The sequence below is a fragment of the Manacus vitellinus genome, unplaced genomic scaffold (assembly GCF_001715985.3).
Source record: "Manacus vitellinus isolate BGI_N305 unplaced genomic scaffold, ASM171598v3 scaffold_34_pilon, whole genome shotgun sequence".
Lineage (NCBI taxonomy): Eukaryota > Metazoa > Chordata > Aves > Passeriformes > Pipridae > Manacus > Manacus vitellinus.
The window spans coordinates 2,875,051-2,895,986 of NW_021940488.1; the positions used below are offsets into that span (position 1 = coordinate 2,875,051).

At 39.4% G+C, this 20,936-nt stretch overlaps 1 protein-coding gene across 3 annotated transcripts in view; it reads left to right on the forward strand.

The window, feature by feature from the left end:
• The first annotated feature begins 4,608 nt into the window (after nt 1-4,608).
• Nucleotides 4,609-20,936, forward strand: part of APP (amyloid beta precursor protein) — a 161,682-nt gene continuing 145,354 nt past the window's right edge. For all 3 annotated transcript variants that reach the window (XM_008924902.3, XM_018076935.2, XM_018076936.2), the window contains exon 1: nt 4,609-4,776. In XM_008924902.3, coding sequence (XP_008923150.1) covers nt 4,657-4,776 — 120 coding nt within the window. In that variant the 5' untranslated portion in view covers nt 4,609-4,656. The remainder of the gene's footprint in view (nt 4,777-20,936) is intronic.

Sequence of the window (20,936 nt, forward strand, 5' to 3'; positions counted from 1 at the left end):
AACCTTTAAATTGTAGTCTCTGACTTTCTGGTTGAAGGTCTGGATTTGGTGTTAGCATTAAAAATGGAAAGCAGGGAGGGATTATTTTAATAATCTAAAACAAAGAGAGCATTTGTTTTGAGCAAGTTGTAGATATGGAGGTTGTTATTGACTGTCTTCTCCTCAGAAGTAATTGCAGATGAAGCAATTAATACAAATTAAATACACTTTGAAGGCTTATGAAAAGGGCTTCAGGTTAGTGTTTGCAGAATAAAGCAACCTAAATCATAAGAGCTGTTGTAAGGACTTCTGGGGAATGGTTTTTGATGTTTCAGCATTTAATAACAGCACATGCAAGGTCTGATGCTTATTTCCATAATATGTTGTAGTCCTTAATTATAAGTTAATAGCAGAGCTATCTGGAGTGAAGCTGAGTTACTTTGGTTCCTTGATGGAAAACCTCTTGAGGGTAAAACCTTGCAGCCTTTGTTTTCTGAATATAACCTGAGTTGTGAAAAAAAGGCAACACTTGCTGGCAAAATAGGGATTATGGAGAGCTATTAGCAAATACACTAATTGCTTTTGTAACTGCACAAAGCAATGTCAGAGAGAGTGGATGGGGAGACAGCTCTACTTTGTCTTATGATGGTGTTTCATAGGAAAAGTCCTTTTGATCTTAAGATGGAATGGTAGTGAGCTAAAAAACTCCACACACTTTTTTGTTAATGTAAGGTGTTCCTTATTTTAGTTTTGTTATGAGATAAACTTCTTTCAGTCTTCTGTACTCTACTAAAATTCTTTATGAATGTCTCAGAAATGGTATAAGTAGCATCCATCCTGTCGTGTGGACGTGGAGTGCAGTGATACATAAAGACCCTTTGAATCTTTCCTCAAGCAGGTGTGCTAAATTGCCAGGCCTAGAAGACAGGAAGGCAGAAGCATCTCTGTACTGCTGCATCTTAACAGGGGAAGGAAACAGATTTCCTTCATCTTAGTCTTTTAATGCTGGCATGTTTTCTTTTTTTTTTTCCTGTATTGTATGTAAGTCAACGTTCGTTTAATGACTGTTTTCCCTCTCAAAACAAAACCACCTATTTTCAAAGATAGGCTCCAGTAATTAAACAGTATAATTTAGGTAGCTTTGCCAGAACTGGCCTTGTTTTGTCCTAAATGGACCAATCTGAGGGGAAAACAGCTGGATTATGTCCCTCTTCTTTCAATATCCAAAGCAGTTATATACCTAATAGGCTTCGTCTTATGGAGTTCTCTTCTGATTCCAGTCTAGTGTTGACTGGATTTTTTCTTTTAGTATCCCCACATGCTTTTTCTTTGAGAGTATGCAAAATACTGAAAACCTATCCTTGAAAGGTATTTTAAATTTCTTTAAAATAATATTTTAAACATTTCAGCTTTTAGCTCTTCAGAAGAAGGAAACTTCACAACTGGATGTGAAATGAGTCTTGAGGGTGGAAGATAGGCCTCTGAAATTCTGGAATCCTTTAAGGGAAACCCCGATATCAGCATTGAGCTTTACCACAGCCATGGAGCCTTTCTTTTGGAACTTGTACCCTTGCTACACTTCGGAAAGTTAATGATTTTTTTTTTCCTGTATGAAAAGATGTTAGGCTGGTCCTTGGATGTCTTGTGACATGTTAGAATAATGAATTTACACAGAGTTGTGAGTAGTGTGTAACCAACTGAGGTAATTTTTTTTCAGAATCCCATAGTTGCCATTTTTCAAATTTAGGTAATTCCCATTCTAGAAATAGATTTCTGATCTGGATGTCTTGTGGAAGTGATGAGTAGTGTTCTTACCTGATCTTTGAAAACTGGATATCCTGAGAAAACCTGAGCGTATCCTTTGGAGTTACCTTGAGATGCTGTGCTAATTGGTCTGTTACTTAATGATTTGCCAAGGGGCAGGAAAAAAAACACATGCTACTTCTTTGAGGTCATATGCAAAGTAGATGAAATAATATGTGATCACAGTTCCGTTAATATGCTTGGAGTTTTTACTTTTGGAGAATACTAATAAAACAAATAGTTGCTGTGAATGGAATTTGTGTCGCATGAGTTATTCTTCGGGAGACTAATCTGCCTGAGAGCTTTAGGATTAGTCAAGGAGGGATTTGCCACTATAGGCATTATTGTAACAAACTGGACTGTGGCTCTATGTTGTTCAGCATTGCTATATAGAAGCTGGTTATCTGTGTAGATTGGTGCTCTAGATTATATTTAATTGCATTGTAACGCAGATACTTTTTCTTGTCAGAGGGTGAACATAAATTAATTAAACCATTGGCTATGAAGAAAACTTGAGTGATATATAAAATTTGTCACCAGCTCATGTATTTTAGATGGATATACCTGTGATGTAACCGGGGATTGATTCATTCATTCAATTTGTTTAAAATATTATGACAATATGGATGGGATAAATTGCTTATCACAGCATCTGGTTTTAGTAACATTTCAGTCTACTGCCTCTTTTTGAGTTGTTTTTCATGTTTGTAAGTGTATGTGTTTTAAAAGAAGTGCTACATTTCCCCACCTCTCCCCCCAAATACTGTTGTTCAGTCTCCTTTGTGACCAAACTGCTGTTGGATGTCTCTTAAAATCAGTAATAATTCATTAGGTTTTACATTCTGAGGAACGTGTGCAGCGTAGAGACCTCTCTTGAAATTAGTTGTTATCTCAGCTAAATTTTATCTTTTATTTTTGGGTTTTATTTTGGTTTAGCTTGACAGTGTTGGGTTTACAGTTGGACTCAATAATCTTAAAAGTCTTACTCAACCTAAATGATTCTTTGATTCTATAGTCTGAATGCTTGAGTTTGGTCTACAGTGTCGGTTAGTTGCTCCTGTATTTCTTTATGATTAGAAACATTTAGCTGTCCTAATCAATAAGATGAAGTGCTGTGCTGAGCAGGTCATTAGTATGGCCCTGTCAACTCAAAATATAGAAGGCTAAATGTGATTGTGACTTGCTCTGGTAATTTCATTAAGCTGGGAGATGTCATGGCTTTTCTGAAGGGAATGAGATTTTGAGTAGACAGTCACAGGTGGTTGTGTTTGTTAGAGTTAAATTGATAGCATTCCCCCCCCATCTGCCTTTCTAGCTAGAAAAAAAAAATATCAAAAAGCTCCCTGCTATAAAAGCACAAGGGAAGTTCTCAGTAAATTTACAACTTATGATTTGGAGTGAAAAAAATTTTAGAATCTGCTGCAGTGTGACTGCTGTGTGCTTTATTAATTTAATAGACATCTCAGTTGGAGGAGCCAACTGGAATAGAATTCACATTCACACATCACCTGTGGAATGACTCATTTCTGGTTTTACTGAAATTTTGTTAAGGTTATGTTGCATCTATAAAGAAAAATAAAATCTTTTTTTGGAGGATTTTTTTTTTTGTAGATTGTTATAGATTTGTCATGTTTGTGTTGTTCTCCAGAGTTTCTGAAGACATTAGAATGAGTAAGCATGTGATAGTTTTGCTGATCAAGGCAAACCAGACAAGGTGTCATCATAGTTATTGGAAAATTCTCCAGTTACCCAGTGGAAGGACAGTGATGGTTGACTTAAATTGTACAGAGCTTACTAGTTTCACAGGAGAAGAGAAATTGAGATAGTAAAGGGAAGTCTCTGCCGTTTGAGGTGTTCTTGCTTTTTTGGTTTTTAAAGCCAAGTTGTGCTAACATATTAGCATCTTAAAGGAGGAAGGAAAATAAATATTCTCTCCTTTCTCTAAAAAAACCCTCCAAAATTAATGAAATACTTGTTTTGACTGTGGCATTTACACTTCCAATGCTAATCCAGTGGGTAGTTAGATGTTCACTCCTGCAGTGTTTCTTAGTGTGACTTTTTTTTCCCAATTATTACTGTAGGCGTATAAAATTCATGAAGTCTTTTTTGCATTTCTCTAAACAAAGATTAGGGGAACTAATACAGGGGGTTTGCATACTTCCTGTAATACTGTCATTCTGTTTCTTCAGTTGATCATGAGGTTTTAAAATGTTTTTAATTTTCCTCTTGAAAAGCCTTCTAGCTGAAGGATTAAAAGTTAAAAATAGATCTTTAAGCCTAAATGCATCTTCTGCTATACCTTGAATGCAATGGACCCGTCTTTGGAGCATGAGGGGCAGTGGAGAGCTGTTGACTTGTCTCTTACCTGTTTGCTTAACACATAGATGAACTACAGAGGGGCTTGAAAAAAGACACACTGTGGAGTTTTTATGAAACTCCTGGGGAAAACTTGTTACTTTTTTAGTTTAGTTGTTAATGGACCCTTCCCCACCCAGTACGCCACGTATGTTTAAAAAATTAAACTTCCATAATTGTTCTCCAGCTGTGTTCATTATTCTGTGTTTAGCCCACATGGGTAAGAAGACAGTTTTGAGCCACAAAATAGCTTGATTACAGATTTAAAATCTGTGTTACACTATTGTAATCTGGATTTCTATGAAGACACCACCTTATATTTCTCAAATCTGCCTGAGTCAAAAATTTCAGCCTTTCCTGCCATGGGTGGTTGAGTCTAGAGTTTGCTTCAGTCTTGCTTGAGCTCTTCCTGCTTTGGATGGACTGAAATGACAGATGTGAAGTTAAAACTTTTTTTCCTTCTCCTTCCAGGTGCCTGCTGATGGAAATGCCGGGTTGCTGGCAGAGCCTCAAATTGCCATGTTCTGTGGCAAACTCAACATGCACATGAATGTGCAGAACGGCAAGTGGGAATCGGACCCCTCTGGCACCAAGACCTGCATTGGGACGAAAGAAGGGATTCTCCAGTACTGTCAGGAAGTAAGTGCCATCCTTGGGAAACACTGCAGTGGTTTTTCTTCTGAAAACCTAAGCGCAGGCATGTGCTGGAGAGCTCAGTCTGTAGGGAGCTTCCCTTTCTTTTTTCGCCTCTTCTGCTCCATTGCCTTTTTGCCCTTTCTAAAGAGGTTCTCTCCAGCGCCTGTTTAAACAACTTCAGAAATTGGTTGCTGTGGGAGTCACTGGGACTGTTGTTGGACAATTTTGTCTCTCTTTCTTCTGCCCTTGGGGGATAATTTTTGTATAGTCTGTGCGCAGTGGGCTTCTTTCTTATAAAGTATTTTGAGTAAAGCTGAGGTGACAGTTTATTATTGAAAATGCCCTTGTTCTTTCTAGCCTGATCTTGAAAGAGTCAGCTGTAACATGTCTTCTGTCATCCTACCATGATACTGAAATGCACTGGGGCAGTCCAGAGTTATTGGCCTCTGCTGCACACTGAACCATTCAGAGTTTCTTAATAGAAAAAGCTTGCCCTACAGATGAAGTCACAATGACTGATTTCATATTTGAGAGCAGAAACTTATTACCCACTTGCTTATGTTCTAAGAACAGCTTGTGGATCTAATCTTGTTTTGTCTCTGTGCTGTGATAGCGTGGTAACCTCGTACCAGTGTGTGACAATTTGAAAAGAAAATGCATTATTTCATGCCATGAAACAAAAGGGCACGGTTTGAATTGCCTTAGTCTTCACATCTTCCTGTACCATCTCTGTCTTTTGTTGTTTTTAAAGCAGGGGCTATTGTATATTGCCATAGTAGTAGGTGTCTTGCTTCTTAAATGTCAAACCGGTTCCTCTGAAAATGCTTCTTTAGAAAGCAAGAGAATTCACTTTTCAGATCTTGGCTCTCTTTGTATCTTCAGTCCTGTCCTTTCACCTGCTGATTGTTCCTTCTGTTTCTTGCAGTGTTTTGTTCAGTTTTTATTGCATTTGGTCTATATTCTTTATGATTTTTATGGTTTATATTAATTTTAAGGATATTATAATGGCAATTGAAACTGATTCTTCACCAGTAGCCTTGACTCTTTATTAAGCTTTGTAAAATTCATGTTTTTGTTTACCACTAACAGAATTACCAAACCTAACCTACTATTACAGTTTCAAAGATTTCTTCTGGTTTTCTGTTGACTCCTATGATTTATCTAATCAGGTTGATTTTTGCATATTAAAGTTATTGAGGGTGAGGAAAGGGATAAGAAAATGGAAGTAGAGCATCAGTGAATGAAAATCCATGAAATAGTATGTTTGTCTAAAGGCACAGAAATAAATATGTGAATTTACAGGAGTAAGATTAGAAGGTTTGGGAGGTTTTAAGGCAATGAATAGCTCAGTAAGTTGGGGATTCAGCCACAAATGCTGCAGACAGGGAAGGATTCCAGAACAAGATCTTGGAGCTGTAACTGTCTGTTGAATATTGGGTGATTTTGAAATTTTCAGTGGCATTTTAAAAAAAAAAATTCTCAGAAGTAAAGTGAAGGGGAAAGTAAAAGCAGTCAGAATGTAGTAGCCATAGATTTTTAAATGACAAAGGGAAATGATAGGAAAAATGTTGACTCCATAAGGAAAAAGTTCTTTGCCAAGGAGAGTGGCCATGCAATGGCACAGGTACTTAGTCAGGCTATGGAGTCCCTGTCCTTGGAGACTGGGAGAGCTGAACTGGGCAAGGGCCTCAGCAACTTGGTCTGGCTTAGATATGAGCCCTGGTTGGAGCAGAGAAAGCTCTGAGTGACTGTGTTGGGTTTCTTTTAACCTGAGGGGTTTTTTTTGCAAATACGAAATTGTCTCCTGGCTGAAACAGAGGAGAGATGGTCTGTTACTTGGGTTTTTAAATATTTAAACTCCACTGTGGTGATAAGCCCTAATTTGTGTGCTTGACAGTTTATTAGCTTAGCATTAGACGATCATGTCATGATTTTAGAGTGTCTCTAGCTCCAGTTAAAAGGGGTTCTCTAGCAGGGGGTTCTGCCCTGTCATGAGGCAAAGCACTGGCAGGTCTACTCCCTAAAAATGGGGTGGGCATCTTCCAGATAGTAATTAAACTGTGTTAATTATTTGTGCATGTTTAAGCAGTGTGCTTTCATTAACTTGAATTGAGCAATTCTACTGTGGCGCTGGCCAGGAAAGGGCTCTGCTGCTTTGCTGTTGATAAACTTGTCCATGACCCAACAAGAGAATTGGAAGAGATGGATGAGATTACCCACTTTTACCAAAGAAATGAATTTGTAGAGAATTGCTAGTAGATGCAACTCAAACTGGCTTCTCGGTTTTGGGGAACCCCTTGTTGTTGTGCTTGATATTCCAGATATCCTGGGGCTTAGTATCCTGGGGCTAACAGTGAGTTTTTCCCTTCCCTTCTGCTTGTTTACCTTGGCTGCAAGACAGTGCTTGCTATCAGGGAATGGGACAAATTTTCATTTTCCCATTAGCAGGAAGCACTAGGCAGCAAGGCTGAGATGTGATACCTCTTGCGTTGAAATAGTTTGCAGGTAAAAATCTCCTTTTTGGTTGCTTTTGCCAAATATGATCTTTTCCTTCCTTTCTTTTCTCTCCTGTTCATGCTGTTTTTTCACCAATAGAAGGATGGCTGCTTGTAGTGGGCTTTTTTCTTGGTACAGGCTGAGTGTAAATGCTCTGCTAATGATTCAGACAGATACTCTTACTGAATCTCTCTTCACATTCCCTGGCACTGTGGCAACTCCTTTGGTTCTCCTGTCTTGCTGTAGCAGCAGCTGTTAGTACTGTTCTGTGGAGATGCTGGTTGTTTGGGTTTTTTTACCCAGCTCCAAACAGAGCCCTGAAATGATAGTAGGCAAGGGAAGGTTTGGTTTCTTTCCCCCTATAGCTCTAATGAGAAATCTGTCCATCCTGGTTTTTGTTGCAGATCTCTTGTGTGGTTCTGTACCAGGCATTGTAATAAGGACTCTGTTGCAAGAGGAGATGCTCTCTTGCGTTAAATCCATTAGCTCATGCACTCAGTTCTTCCTGCAGCAGGGAAAGACCAGAAGGGACATGCCAAAAAGAGACAAATGGGTGGAAGTGCCATGTGCAACTACAGTAATTTTGCTCTGTGGCTCCTTGGCTCTAAAATAATAAAAAAATAGCATATTTTTATTGTGAAATTTCACTCACTGTCAGTCAAAACTGATATTTCATGTATTCTCTGGCTTTGTTTTTTTCCTTGAAAGTATTTTAAAAATAAAACTCTTATCACCTCCCCTTTCATGAGAACTTACAAATAGATGCATTCTTCTGCCTCTTTGTTAGCTGTTTCAGAAGAGATTTTCTTGACAGTGCAAGGCCAGATGCCCGAGTGGTGGTCAGAGCACAGGGCTGGACGGTGCATGGAGTACAGAGGACTTGTATTTCTCTTGCAGAGAGGATTTACTGCGAGCCTTTTGTGTTTCCCCTGAGATTGCCATCGCTGCCTCTTCCCCGTCCACTGTCAGTGTAGGTGGATTTTGGAGTCTCGATGCAGGAAGTAGCAGTAGAGGAGCATTGCAGGGCAGAAAGGGAGGAACGGGCAATAAGCAGAACCACCTACATGTTTTAAAGATTTATGTTGCTTGTTTTTGCTTCGCTTCCTTTGAGTGGGAGCTGAGTGCAGCACAGGAACTTATCTGAATTTGTATTTGGGCAACACATCACATAGTTAAAAGATTAAAAAAAGCTCAGACTGTAGATTGCTTATTTGAAAAGAAATGGAAGATACTCAAATGCTGCCTTCCAGCTTCCTTGACTTCAGTTACACCCTGATCCTGAACTGGCAGGAAGCAGTTCTGGAACCACAGTACATCCATCCCCTCTGCCTTCAAATCTGCACGTTCCCCCCGTGTTCAATGTAAGCTGGTGGCCTTTCTTGTTTTTTAAATACCACAAAATCAAGCTTTCTTGGGTGGAATGAGGTGCTCATTAGAGAACTACAGCTTACTAGTGGTTTCTTTTAATGTCAAGCTAGCTAGCGTGCCACTGGTTTAATTGTGCCTGTTACTCCAAAGTAAAGCCACACGGGCCTGAGCTGCAAACAGCTGTCAGGTACAAGTGCTGCAGGTGCTAGAACAACGTGACATTGATGTAAAAAGGGTGGTTTTACACCTGTGTACGTGCTGGAATCCTTAAAGTGTTGTGGGTGTTGTAGCTGACACTTCACATCAAGCCATCAGTCAGATGAGTCCTGCTGCTGACACTGCAGTGCCAGCTGTTCTGCAGGAATGTTGGGGACACCCTGCCATACACAATTATTGGATAACTAGCCCCTGGGGAAAGCTGCTTCCAGCAGCCCCTGATGGGTGATTAGCTGATGTCCCAGAGCAGGTGGGGACTGCTGCTCCTGGACTTCACCTTGTGTTGTTTTCTGGAAGGAGCTGGGTGCCCCCCCCCAACATGGGGAAGCCCTGGGACAGCATGTAACTGTCGAAGGAAGGTGATTTTTGGAGGCCAGTTAGCTCTTGTTGTCCTAAAATGCATTTATAAAACCGACCTGCAGCCTACCTTTTGGCTAAGTGTGTTTTCAGAGCTACACCAATATGCAGAGTAGGAAGTTAATTTAGGTGTGCTCCATTCCCTGTTTAAAGGGAACGACTGTTCAGATGGAAGATACTGGTGTATGTTTTATTATATTAGCAATTTTGAGCAGCTACGATATGCGGAGTTTTATGTCTAGTAATTAGAATACATTATATGAGTTCCTTGAAGGACTGAAATTATTTTGCCATCTGTGCTGAACTCACTGTCCAAAATGGATTGTAGAAACAACACTCACAGCTGGCAAAAAGTTAATTTTGTCTAATGCATGTTTTTTCCCCCTCTTAGTTTCCGTTTTAAGTATGCATGTAACTGTTTGTTGGCTTTTCTTTTCTCCCAAGACCAAACCAGAACTATAGTAAAACTAGTCTAGGTGTGGATATTGTGAGGATGGAGTAAACCTGGGAGCCTGGAGATCTACTGCACTTTGTAATCAGCCCCTGGCTCACTGTGCAAACTTCAGCTTAGATGCTTAGAATAACTTGCAGATGCAAAGTGTATGTTGGCTTTGGCAGGTGTTACACCCGGCATCTCTGAAACCACATCATGACTGCTTGATTTCTTTTGTAAAGTCTTGACATGCGTCCACTGTCTTTTTAAAGACCATTGAGATATGTATGTGAGCGTCTTGTGCTCAGTGTGTGTTAGTTACAAAAGTCTTCCACAGGAATAACAAAATTGTAAATGCATGTTACTATGTTCTGACCTATACCTGTGTGTTACGTGGAGAAAAAATAGGGTAAATTCAGGTAACAGGTAATTCATTATAACTGTTGACAGAACAGTGTTGATATTTCTAACCTCTAATCATAATACTTTCAAAAATTATTATCTTGTCATTTTCTCAAACCTCTTGTGTTTATGCCATGTGTTTAGGTAAGTTGCTGGTGAAACCCAAAAGCTTCTTCTTAGCCAGTACAAGCTGAGGTGTGACCATACTAAAGTTTTGGCATTGTTTCACCCCATAACCCCCAGCTGCAAGCAGTACTCAAGTTTCCTCTTTGGTAGATGGGGCAAAAGGGCTACCAAATGACTGGCCCATCTCTTTTTATTTACTTACTTGGCTCCCTCCTGCCACCATCTCTGATAATCCTTCTGTGCCTCTTGCCCTGGGACCCACTCCAGGCAGCAGTTCCCTCCCTCTCTACTCTTTGTCCGTGTTGAGAGCTTCTGAAGATTTTTTAGAGGGTTTGTTCAACTGCCAGGGATGATGAGAATTTTAAAAAGAGAAAAAGAGTTCGGCCTTTTTTTTTTCTGAGAATTTGAGAGACAATGACAATGGTCTTGCTGCTGTGATAATGGTTTCTCTCCATGTTACCTTGTCATTTTCTTCCTAATAGGAATTGTTTTTATCCAGGCTGCATAATGTGCTGTTTCTAGTTTCTCAAAGGAAATAGCCATGGTATTGAAGGTGAAAATGAATTTTAAACCTGAACTACTCTAAATTCAGCAGCCTAAAAAGCTATATATTTTGCTCTGAGGAAAACGATCCGTTTAGTGAAACATCATGGAAAACATGCAGGTTTTTGGCAGCACAGACTGTCCTTAAGAACAAATGAGATTTTTAACAGAAATCAGTATTGGTATATTCTGAGATGTGTACAGTCATGCTGAAAAGTTTGGGTGAACAGTATCTTAGCACTCTGCACTGATTATTGAGGACTTTGGTTTTACTTACCTTTTGGTCCCAGCAAAAGTTGAATTAGTTTCCTCTGTCTGACACTGCTTCAGTCTCATCAGTCTACTACTGATGGTATGTTTATCCTGCAGTTAAACCTTAATATGCTCACCTTCTTGAGAAAAAAGGCTGGGATTTTTAGCCCAAACTGTAGTCTACCCTTTAAATTTATTTCAAATCAAGTGACTAATAAAACTTGGAGCATATGTTGCAAGATGATGCCTGCCTTTTTTTTGGTGATAATAAAAAGGTCCCCTCTCATTTTTTCCCTCTAAAGAATTTTTTTGCATGTCTCAAAAAGAAATGAAAAACATCAGAATCTCAGTATGTTGTTGCTTTTATGATCAATTTTCCAACTCCTTTTGAAATAACATGCTTTTCTTGTGGAAGAAGAGTGCTTCTGCAATGAGGCTGAGGGAGGAAAAAGGTTGAAAATTAACAAGGATTGTCTACATAAATACATGTTTAGGTAGATCTGTACTACAGTGTTTAATGAAGCTGCAAGGCTGCATTTTCCCCTAGATTAATTTTGAATTTCACAGATGTAATGGACAAGATGAATGACTCGTCTTAATCGACAGGTTCCACCAGCATGGCATTTATGCCAGGAGTATGGTAGTTTATTCTGTCCTCTAAAATATATGAATGCAATGCCTGTATGCAGGGCAGTCCTGTTGCCTTTTCTGGTTCATAGTTGAACTAACAGACAACCATTTAGCACATGATTGGGGAAATGTTTTACATTTTCATCAGCATGCTCTGCTCTGTGCCTGTGGTTCTCTCCCTGAGGTTGCAGAAGGGCCAGGCAGCCCTGCTCTTGATTCTCAGCATGCCCCAGAGAAGGGAGCACAACTCAACTGATCCAGCTCTTGGCCTTGCTGAAGCCCTTCTGGGAGTGCTGTGTAGTGTTGGCTGTGGTCTGTGGAGGTGTTACCTTTCCTGCACAGGTATCCTGGTGGGGGCAACACAACAGACCTCTACTGCTGCTGTCACCAGTCCATTTTCTGTCTTACATACAGAGTTCCTGTGTATTGTCTGCTATTTTCTTTACAGGCACATCTCCTGTCTTGCACTGTGTGACTGAGATGGACTGGTAGTAGCTGTTCCCTTAATAAATAATATTATAAGCCTAAGACATACTAGGCATTAAGTGTGAAGGTTACCTTAAATAAAGAAAAATGTGTTATAAATATAGAGCTGTTATGTTTCAGCCCGTTTGAGGAAGAAAGAGAGACTATTTACGAGGGCATGTAGTGACAGGACAAGGGGGAATGGCTTTAAACTGACAGAGAGTAGGTTTAAATTAGATATTAGGAAGAAATTCTTTGCTGTGAGAGTAGTGAGGCACTGAACAGGTTGTCCAGAGAAGTTGTGGCTACCCTGTCCCTAGAAGGATAGGGCAGATTTGATGGAGCTCTGAGCAACCTAGTCTAGTGAAAGGTGTCCCAGCCAATGGCAGGGGTGTTGGAATGAGATGATCTTTAAGGTCCCTTCCAACCCAGACCATTCTATGGTTATTTTCATCTACCTTTTCGGAGCATAGTTTCATGGACACTTCTCTCTGGCACAGAATTATCCCACTTCTGTTAAAGATCATTCTGGATCCTCTTGAACTCCTGACACTTTCCACTGTGATGCAGTTTTTATTCTTAGAGGGAATTTTCAGAGGTAGACCAGTTCCTTGATCCAACTGCTGTGCTAGCACTGGCTCTTGGAGAGATGTTAGCAGCAAATGGACAAGAGGTGTAATAATGAAGGAATTACACCCTGGCAATGTCAGACATGAGACTTGAGTCCAATTCAAGGCCAAAACCACAGCCCCAGCATTTGCTGGTGTACCTCTGCAGATGGATGGGTGCAAGTGTGATGCCTTGGTGGGAATGGTGCTCCTGAGAGCTGGAAGGCTGCCTGCAGGATTTAGGTGTTGAGTAGTTCTGAGTGTTTGTTTCATCCCTTTCTGCACATGATTGTATATATATGAACAGGTAGTATGCTTTGTGTAGCATTCTGTATTTTTTGGATCATCCCCATCCCTTATGGATAGCATTATAACTTTTGTGTGCTATATCTTGTTATTACCTTATCTTGTTATTATATTCTATCTTGCTTTTTCTTGTGGTCTTAATGTTACTGTCTTCTGGTTTGTTTTTTTCTTTTATTGATGGAGACAGGTTTCTTTTTTTTTCTTTCCCATTTCACCCTTGTCCATCTACTTTGGAAGATATTGAAATTAAAATGCTGGCTATAGCTGTGATTATTTCCCTGTAACAGTGCATACAAAGCTTGTAGTCACAGGCAGTGATGGGTTGCATAGAACAGGCTCATGTTCAGAGGTCCCTTGGCAAGGAAAAAGGCATTATGCAGAGTTTCAGTTGTCAGTTCTGCAAGCAAAAGTAGAAAAGGGGAAGACAGTTTCTCTCGTTACGTAGCTTTGAAGCTGTCAGGAAGGTGATGATTCCTTGAATTCGTAGCAGGGCAATGCCCCAAGGTTGGATGGGGGAAATATTTCCTGATTTCTGGGGCATTTCATTTTTTCCAAAGCAGATACCACTGCTTTCTGATTTCTAATTCATACGGCAGCATTATCATCCAGTTAGCTTTTATCCAATTAAAATTATTATGTAGCACTGTATTGAGTGCCTGCTTTAATCTTCCAAATACTGTATGCCTCTGGCTAATAAAAAAATCCCACTGATAATCTTTTTTTATAGATGTGTACTCCTTACAGAAAATTGTTCTAGATGGTTGTGGATTAATTATAATTTTGGAGAGGTTTCTGAATATCTGTCCAATTACTGATGGTTTTATCCACCTTTTTTTCCACATATATATATATATATATAGAGAGAGAGAGAGAGAGCATCTTTTTAATAGTTTAAACAGAATTTTAGATGTTAATTATTTTTTTTTACTTGAGTAGGGTGAGATTTTTACTGAAGGGGTGTTATTGTAAATTGCTAACAAAAAAGTTTGAAAGATGAGGATTTTAGATTTTTAGATTTTATTTTTTCAGAGCTCTTGAGGCATCTGGCTTAATGTTGAGACTAAAACCAGCATTGGATTTAAGGTCCCTAAGACTGTTCCAAATTGTTATGAGGCCTTAGAATGAGTCCTTGTTAGGGAAAGGGAAAAGTGTCCTCCTCTTGAGCTAAGACAGGAACTTCTACTAGAAGCGGTGGTGTTTAGAAGATGCATCAAAATATCTCTTAAAAAATCAACTTTGTACTTTGTGTGTGCCAGTAGCTGTTGCATTTATTAACAGAAAAAACAAAAAATTCCTTGTACACTAATGACAATACCACGTTTAATTTTTTTTCTTCTGCTCAGGTCTGAATATTGAAACGTGAATATGAGGAAATATTGTCTGATACAATATATTTTGCCAGCATAGTTTCTTTCTATAAATACCATTGTAGGTCAGAAGAGCACTGATCCCATGGGAATGTAATGGTATTCAAGATGTCCACTGATATTCAAGATGTCCAGCTGTGTGAAGAAACCACACAATGTTTCCATTGGAATATAAGCCAACACAATTTGTTTTATTTGAGTTTTATCTTGAGTCACAGGTTTTCTTGAGAAACAGTGGTAATTAGGTTAAACACCTGATTTGTCCATTCATTACTCACTTCCAGTTGACCTGGGAAGAGAGTTGTGGTCAATAAATGGCTTTCTTGTAAATTCAGCTTCTGAGGTATTTTTGTGAGGCAGTATCAAGATCCTTCAGTATTTTTTTGCTCTTCCTTGTTTGAGCCAATTACAGACATTAAAAAAAATTGATTTTGATGAGTGTTGCTTCAAACATCTGTGAAGTGTTGCAGCTAACGTTGCTTGTCCAAGTTCCCACACAGCTTGGCAAGTCTGTACACTCCATCAAAGAGCAAAAAAAAATTAGAAGGAATCATTCAAGAGGCAGGAATTACATTTATGCTTCTAAACAAGGAATTTAAGAGGATTTAATTAGACTGATCTTATTAAACTTGTAATACCATGTAAGTTAATATATGTATATTTTTTAATATTTTAGAGGAGATTGTCACAGAAACTAATTTTAAGCTATTGCTGAGAGCACATCAGTGGATATGGCAATAAGCAATTACTTGCTGATGTCTGGAAGGTGTGTTTTAATATTTTGGAGCCAGTATGGATCAGAGCCACTCTGTTGAGTAGTGGTGTGATGTGTTCCTATCACGATTTCATTCCTCTAATCGAAGTGTTCCATACAAGAGCACCACTCTGGTTTGGAGCAACACAGAGGACTGAGGAGTCTCCCTTATTCAGCCATGTTTGAAGTTCCTGAATGTTCCTGTTTTTGCAGACTTTCAGCTTAAACATCTTGAGCTGTTGTAGCTTAAGATCTGTAGCAGGATCTGAGATGGTCAGATATGACCTAATTTTAGAAGTTCTTACCAAATCGAAGAACAGTTTAGCACAAGTATTGAGCTTAAGTGGTATGTGCTGCTGCAGAAAAAAAAAATCAGTTTTCTTCTCTTCCTCCTTATTTCTTCTCTGCCAAGTTTTAGCATATGTCTGATCTTGCAGAAAGGAGGTTTAGGGAGCTGAAATGGCACAAAGCCAACCCCCTCAAACAAACAGGAAAAGGGTGAGTTTCCCTCTCTGGCATGCTCAGCAGGGACCAGATGAGCTGAAGTGCTGATGTGGGAAATGTGTAAGGGGAGGGCAGGACTACTTCTTAGGACAGTGACCAGAGGATGCATCTGCTATGATCTTTGAACAGCCTGTGAAGAGAAGCTTTCTAGGTGTTTCTGAAGGCACTACCTCTTTCTGTCACTTTTTCCTGTGTGCTTTCAGAAGAACACATCCTCTTAATCCCTGAATTTCCCCAGCAAACTTTCTCTGGCAATAGGCAAAGACAACATGAGCAATTTAAAGGGCAAAAAAATTTGATGTTATTAGTTGTAGAAGACAGATGTCAAATCAAGCCTATAATGAAGAACAGGACATATGTTAATCAGAGATGCAAATGTGGCTCCATGATTTAATTTTCGACAGTGGTAGAAATGTAAGTGGAGAGCAAATATATTGGAAATACCAGAACCTGTGCAGAAAATGAGAGAAAAGGCGGGTGAAAATAGAGAAAAGGCAGATGAAAATAGAGAAATGTGAATGAGGTTGGTGTTTTTGGGCAGAGTGGTGACAGGAAGAAGGACAGAGGAGAATTGACAGGTGAATGAAAGACTGAGAAATTTGATGTAATGCAGTATCCTTGTAGTGGTTATCTGACCTGAAATTTAGTTTTCCTGGGTCATTTGCTAAACTTCTGTTCCACGGAAAAAGGGTATGGACCCAACATCTCAAATGCAGAGTCCCAGCTGCTTCTGGTTTTGCTGTTCCCTGTGTTTCTGCCATGGTTTTACAGCTGGAGGTTCAGGAGTGGCCATGCTCAGGAGTGGCCAGCCTCACATGCTGGTTTCTAAGATAAAGATTCTTTTTCGCTGTTGTTTAGCAAACGAAAATCTTGTCTTTTTCATAATGCACAAGTGGGTTTGATGTTTGTAGATTGATTTATCACATTGTGTAGCCATGTCATAGAATTTTTGTTTTATGGAGTGTTAGAGGGTTGGTCTGGTGGTTGTCACAGAGCTGCAGCAATAGAGCTTGCAGTGCACTAGGGGCTAGATACAGGGTCATTTGAAATCTGCAAATCCTTACCTTGATTTTGCTGCTTAGCTTAGTCTTTGGAGAAGGAACTTCAGTCTGGTTTAATGTTTCACTTTCTTGAGTACTAAAGAAATTAAAGCTTATCTCTGAAACAGTTACCCTGCTAAACAACACAAACTGCTAAGCCACAGAGCGCAGCAATAAAGTAGATTGCATTGTAATATAATCCTGAAGATAAGACTGTTTAAAGCTTTGATCTGCTTTTTTTAGTTTCTGAAAGTTTCAACAGAAGTGTAGGTGCAGTTCTGAGAGTCAAGAAGCAGTCTCTCTCCCAGGATGAGCCAAGGCAGTATGGACTGTTACGGATTTCTTGTTTGTTTTTCAGCAGTTTGAAAATCCTTTCAATCAAGAAGTCCTTGATTGAAATGGTCAAATTTGATATATTTATGTTTACTTTAGTCTAATTCAGTGACCTTGGTTCCTGTTGGACTAAGGGGGTGCCAAAGATCATTTTAATTTAAGTGTACTGTTTACCAGTCTTACTGTGAAGCAAAAGTAAAAGAAGAGACATACAATAAATTGCCGTATTTAATTAAGTGGATTTTGAGGAACTGGCAACCTTGATGATTCTGTGATTCTGTAAGTGGGTTGGGATATCTGCTGGCAAGATGCATGATGCAGAGGGACATGTGCATGTTCCAACTGCACAGTGGTTTGGATTGGAAAGCAGGTGCAGAGCTACAGTCCTTACTTTGTCCTTTGAAATTCAGAATCGACGCATCTCAGAGGATTCATAATTGACTTGAACTTAAGTTTATTCAGATGTTCCCTTTGCTTGTGCCTTTGAGTGCTTGGAAATGCACACCCTGTTTCTGCTTGAGAATAATATCTCAGTATATTGGTGTGGAAGTTTTATTGGATATGATTGGACTTTGTTATACCACAACAGTGCTGTTCTCTGGGCGTTGACAGCACTGTGGTCAGTTGAGTCACTGGGAGCAATTTGAAGTGATTTCTCCATTTGGCAACCATCCTAATCCTCTTGAGATTGTTATTTTGTAGAAGGGAGGGGGGGAAGCTTTTCATTTTTCTGACTTTCTTGGAGTTGGCGGATTCAGTATTTCTGTTAGAGAAGTTGGTGTCAGGGTTCCCACTGGCTTCAGTGGAGCATGCAGTCCAAAGCCTCAGAAAACATTTTGCCATCTGTGTGGGAACAGACTGCAGGAGGAAGAAAGCTGGCAAGAAAACGTTCAGCTTCTTTTTTGGTGGGGGATGGAGCACTAAGACAGTATGTTCTTTGGTTTGCACACTTCAGAGCTGCTCCTGGTAAAAGTACAGATGTGTTTAGGCAGCCCAGTGACTGAGAACTTCATACATGTGGAGCTTTGGTGCTTAGATACCTATTGACGAGCAGCTTCTGTCAGAACTTCTCTCCTCCCTCATGTCTGCCAGGTTCAATAGCCAGCTCTGCAGCATTGTTCATTACCTGTAAGTGGGAAAAATGCCCCAAAAGCTTTAGCCCCTAACCTGTGCTGTGTGCACAGCGTGGAGAATGTGAGCAGTGGGGCTTGCTGAGGAAATGCAAAGACAAAGCATGGGTCTGCTGTGGTAATGCAGCAACAGAGAGGGATATTCTGCTACGTGGGTTTTCATTCTGAAAAGAGCAGTAATAAGATGTTATAATTTTACTAAAAAAGAGTGCAAAGCCGGTGTTAGGCTGTTGAAGTGCCCTGGGAGATGCTGCATGTGTACTTGTAGTCTCAGACCTAGGGCTGACTCAGTCTACCAGTACTGACCTTGTGCCTGTGTGTGTGTGTGTGCAGTCCGGCAGACTTGGTAGTCTGGTGTAGAAAAGGGATGGTAGGACTTTGCTGGGTGTAGCACATTTGATGATGCCAATTTAATTTCTTGCTTTGCTTTCAATCTGACATTTACTCCAGGACTCCAGGGCACAGCTTCATCTCAAGGATTGTTGGCTAAAATCCCTTGTTCTCAAAAGGGGGGATGACTGGGAGGTCGTCCTGTTAAATACCCGTATGGACAATAATTCAGGGTCTCAACATGATGGCTTACTACTTTAGCAGCCACAGCATTTAGGAGAAAAGTTGGATTAGTTGGGTTTTCAGTCCAGTTTAGCAACTGGATATGAAGGCACCGACTAGTTTACTAAAATAAGCCAGAATATTTACGTCTTTCTTGGACAAATTTCCAAGCTTTGTTGTGCAGGTGACAGTCTTAGAGATCCTCCTTCTCTTTTTCTGTCATGAAGCAAAATTGGAGAAACAGTAAGGACAGTTTGAGTAAAAGTGAATTCTAAATGAATTGACCTTTGATGCTTTTAATGGTTAATGAAGATTTCTTAATATCCTGTTGGGCATTAGCTTTCAGTGATGCTTTGTGAGTATTATCAAAGACATGAGCAGTAGATACTGTTTCCTATAAAGCAGAATTTGTACCATGTATGTATTAACTGCATACTCTATCATAAGGGGTCTTTCACATTTGAAAATTACTTCAGTCTTCAGTATAATGTAAGTTTAAAATGAAATCCTGAGTAAGTACATGTGGGTCTGGTCAGACTGAAGTACATTTTTTCAGCTTATTCAACTTTTGTACTGGAATTTATTGCCTGTGTTTTGGAGCATTGTTATTTGAAACACAGACACATGTGCAACCTGAAAGACTAATGAAGTTCTGTCTTGGTAGTGGCTCCAAATTGAAGTTCACATGACTAGACAGGGTTTCAGAAAATGCTTAGTGACACTTTCTATTGATGAGCTTTCATGTTGAATTTCATTTAATCTGAGTTATAGTTAATATTGGTACTGGACGTAGGAAGTGCCTGATTTATCTTCAGCCATGTATTTGCAGGTTACTGTCCTAAGAGAACAGTTTGCAGGCAGAATTGCTGTATCTGTGCAAGGCAGTGGTAAGGCACTTCTGATTACTCTTGATAAAGATGTTATAAGAAAGAACTAGGAGAAAAACACAAATTTATACATTTTTTTCAAGAAACGATTGATTTTATTTCTTTGGAAAGAAAACCTTTATCCTCTTTTTGCTGACACTAAATATTCTCTGTTTGTATTTTAAAACTATGGTCTGTATAATGTGTATCTCATCCACAAGAACAAGAATGATTTAAAAAATTGCTGTTTGATTTATAAAGAAAAAAAAATGCAGTGTCATCTTGGAGCTGCTCAGGTAATTACGTTAGGTATCCTGTTTAAAGGACCAAGGCAGGGAAATATAAAACACTAATACACGTCTCCTGTGTTCACAAACAAGAAATGTTACTGATCTGAATGTTTTTTTCTGTAAATGTGCTCCCTATAGCTTCATTCCTCATGCTCAACTTCTAATTTTCTTCTTTTTTGTTTTGAGGTTAACTTTTATTTTAGAATATCACATGGTCCATTTCTAACTCGAAGATTTCCCTGACTTTTTCTGAATTGCTTTCACTGCAAGACTAAACCTTGCATGGCTTTCCTGTGTGCTGGATGGTGGAGTACAACCACTGTTTCAGAATATGACCTTGTATTACCAATTCACATTCTTGGTACTGGAGCCTGAAGCTGATTTCATGGAAAGGGAAATCACCACCACGTTTGTCTCTCGGGGCATGCATGCAACTGAATCTGGGCTCTCAGAGTAACAAAGTACCCTTTGGCTACTTCCGCAGTAAACTCAAGAATGCATAAATTAATTAGATTATGGAAAATGAGTTCTCAGGCCTGTTCCTTTGTGGCAGTTCTTACATGGCCTCGAAGACAACTTTGACATAGGTCCTTTCGTCAGCAGCAGAACTTAAAAACACTTGAATAGAGAACAATTTGTTTTTCAAGTATATTTTCATAGGTCTTATGCTACAGCCTAGGTATGTTTTGTACTGTGATCTCAACAAACATAACTCAGTCACATATGTTCCCGTTTGATAGAAAGGCGAGAGGTTTCTTTGGGTGAAGATTGTGAAACTAGTTCAGTTCAGTAATTTGGTGATGTAAAATGCATATTATAGCCCATTTATACTGATGATTTCTTTGAGAAGGAAATAGTAAATTTCCACGTGTAGTGGTTTTTGCAAAGCTGTTTTGTTATTTCATGCCTTCAGAACAGTATTTCCTCTTTGGGCAGAAATTGCTGGCACAAGATCTGCTTCTTTCCCTTGCTGGCCCTTTCTGAAACAGATCATGCTTGAGATGAAATGCAGAGTTTCATCTTCCTTATGAAAATACCACAAAAAGAAAGGTCAGACTTTGTTGTTTGGTTTTGTGGTTTGGTTTTTTTTGGTTTTGTTTTTGGTGGTTTTTTTGGGTTTTTTTT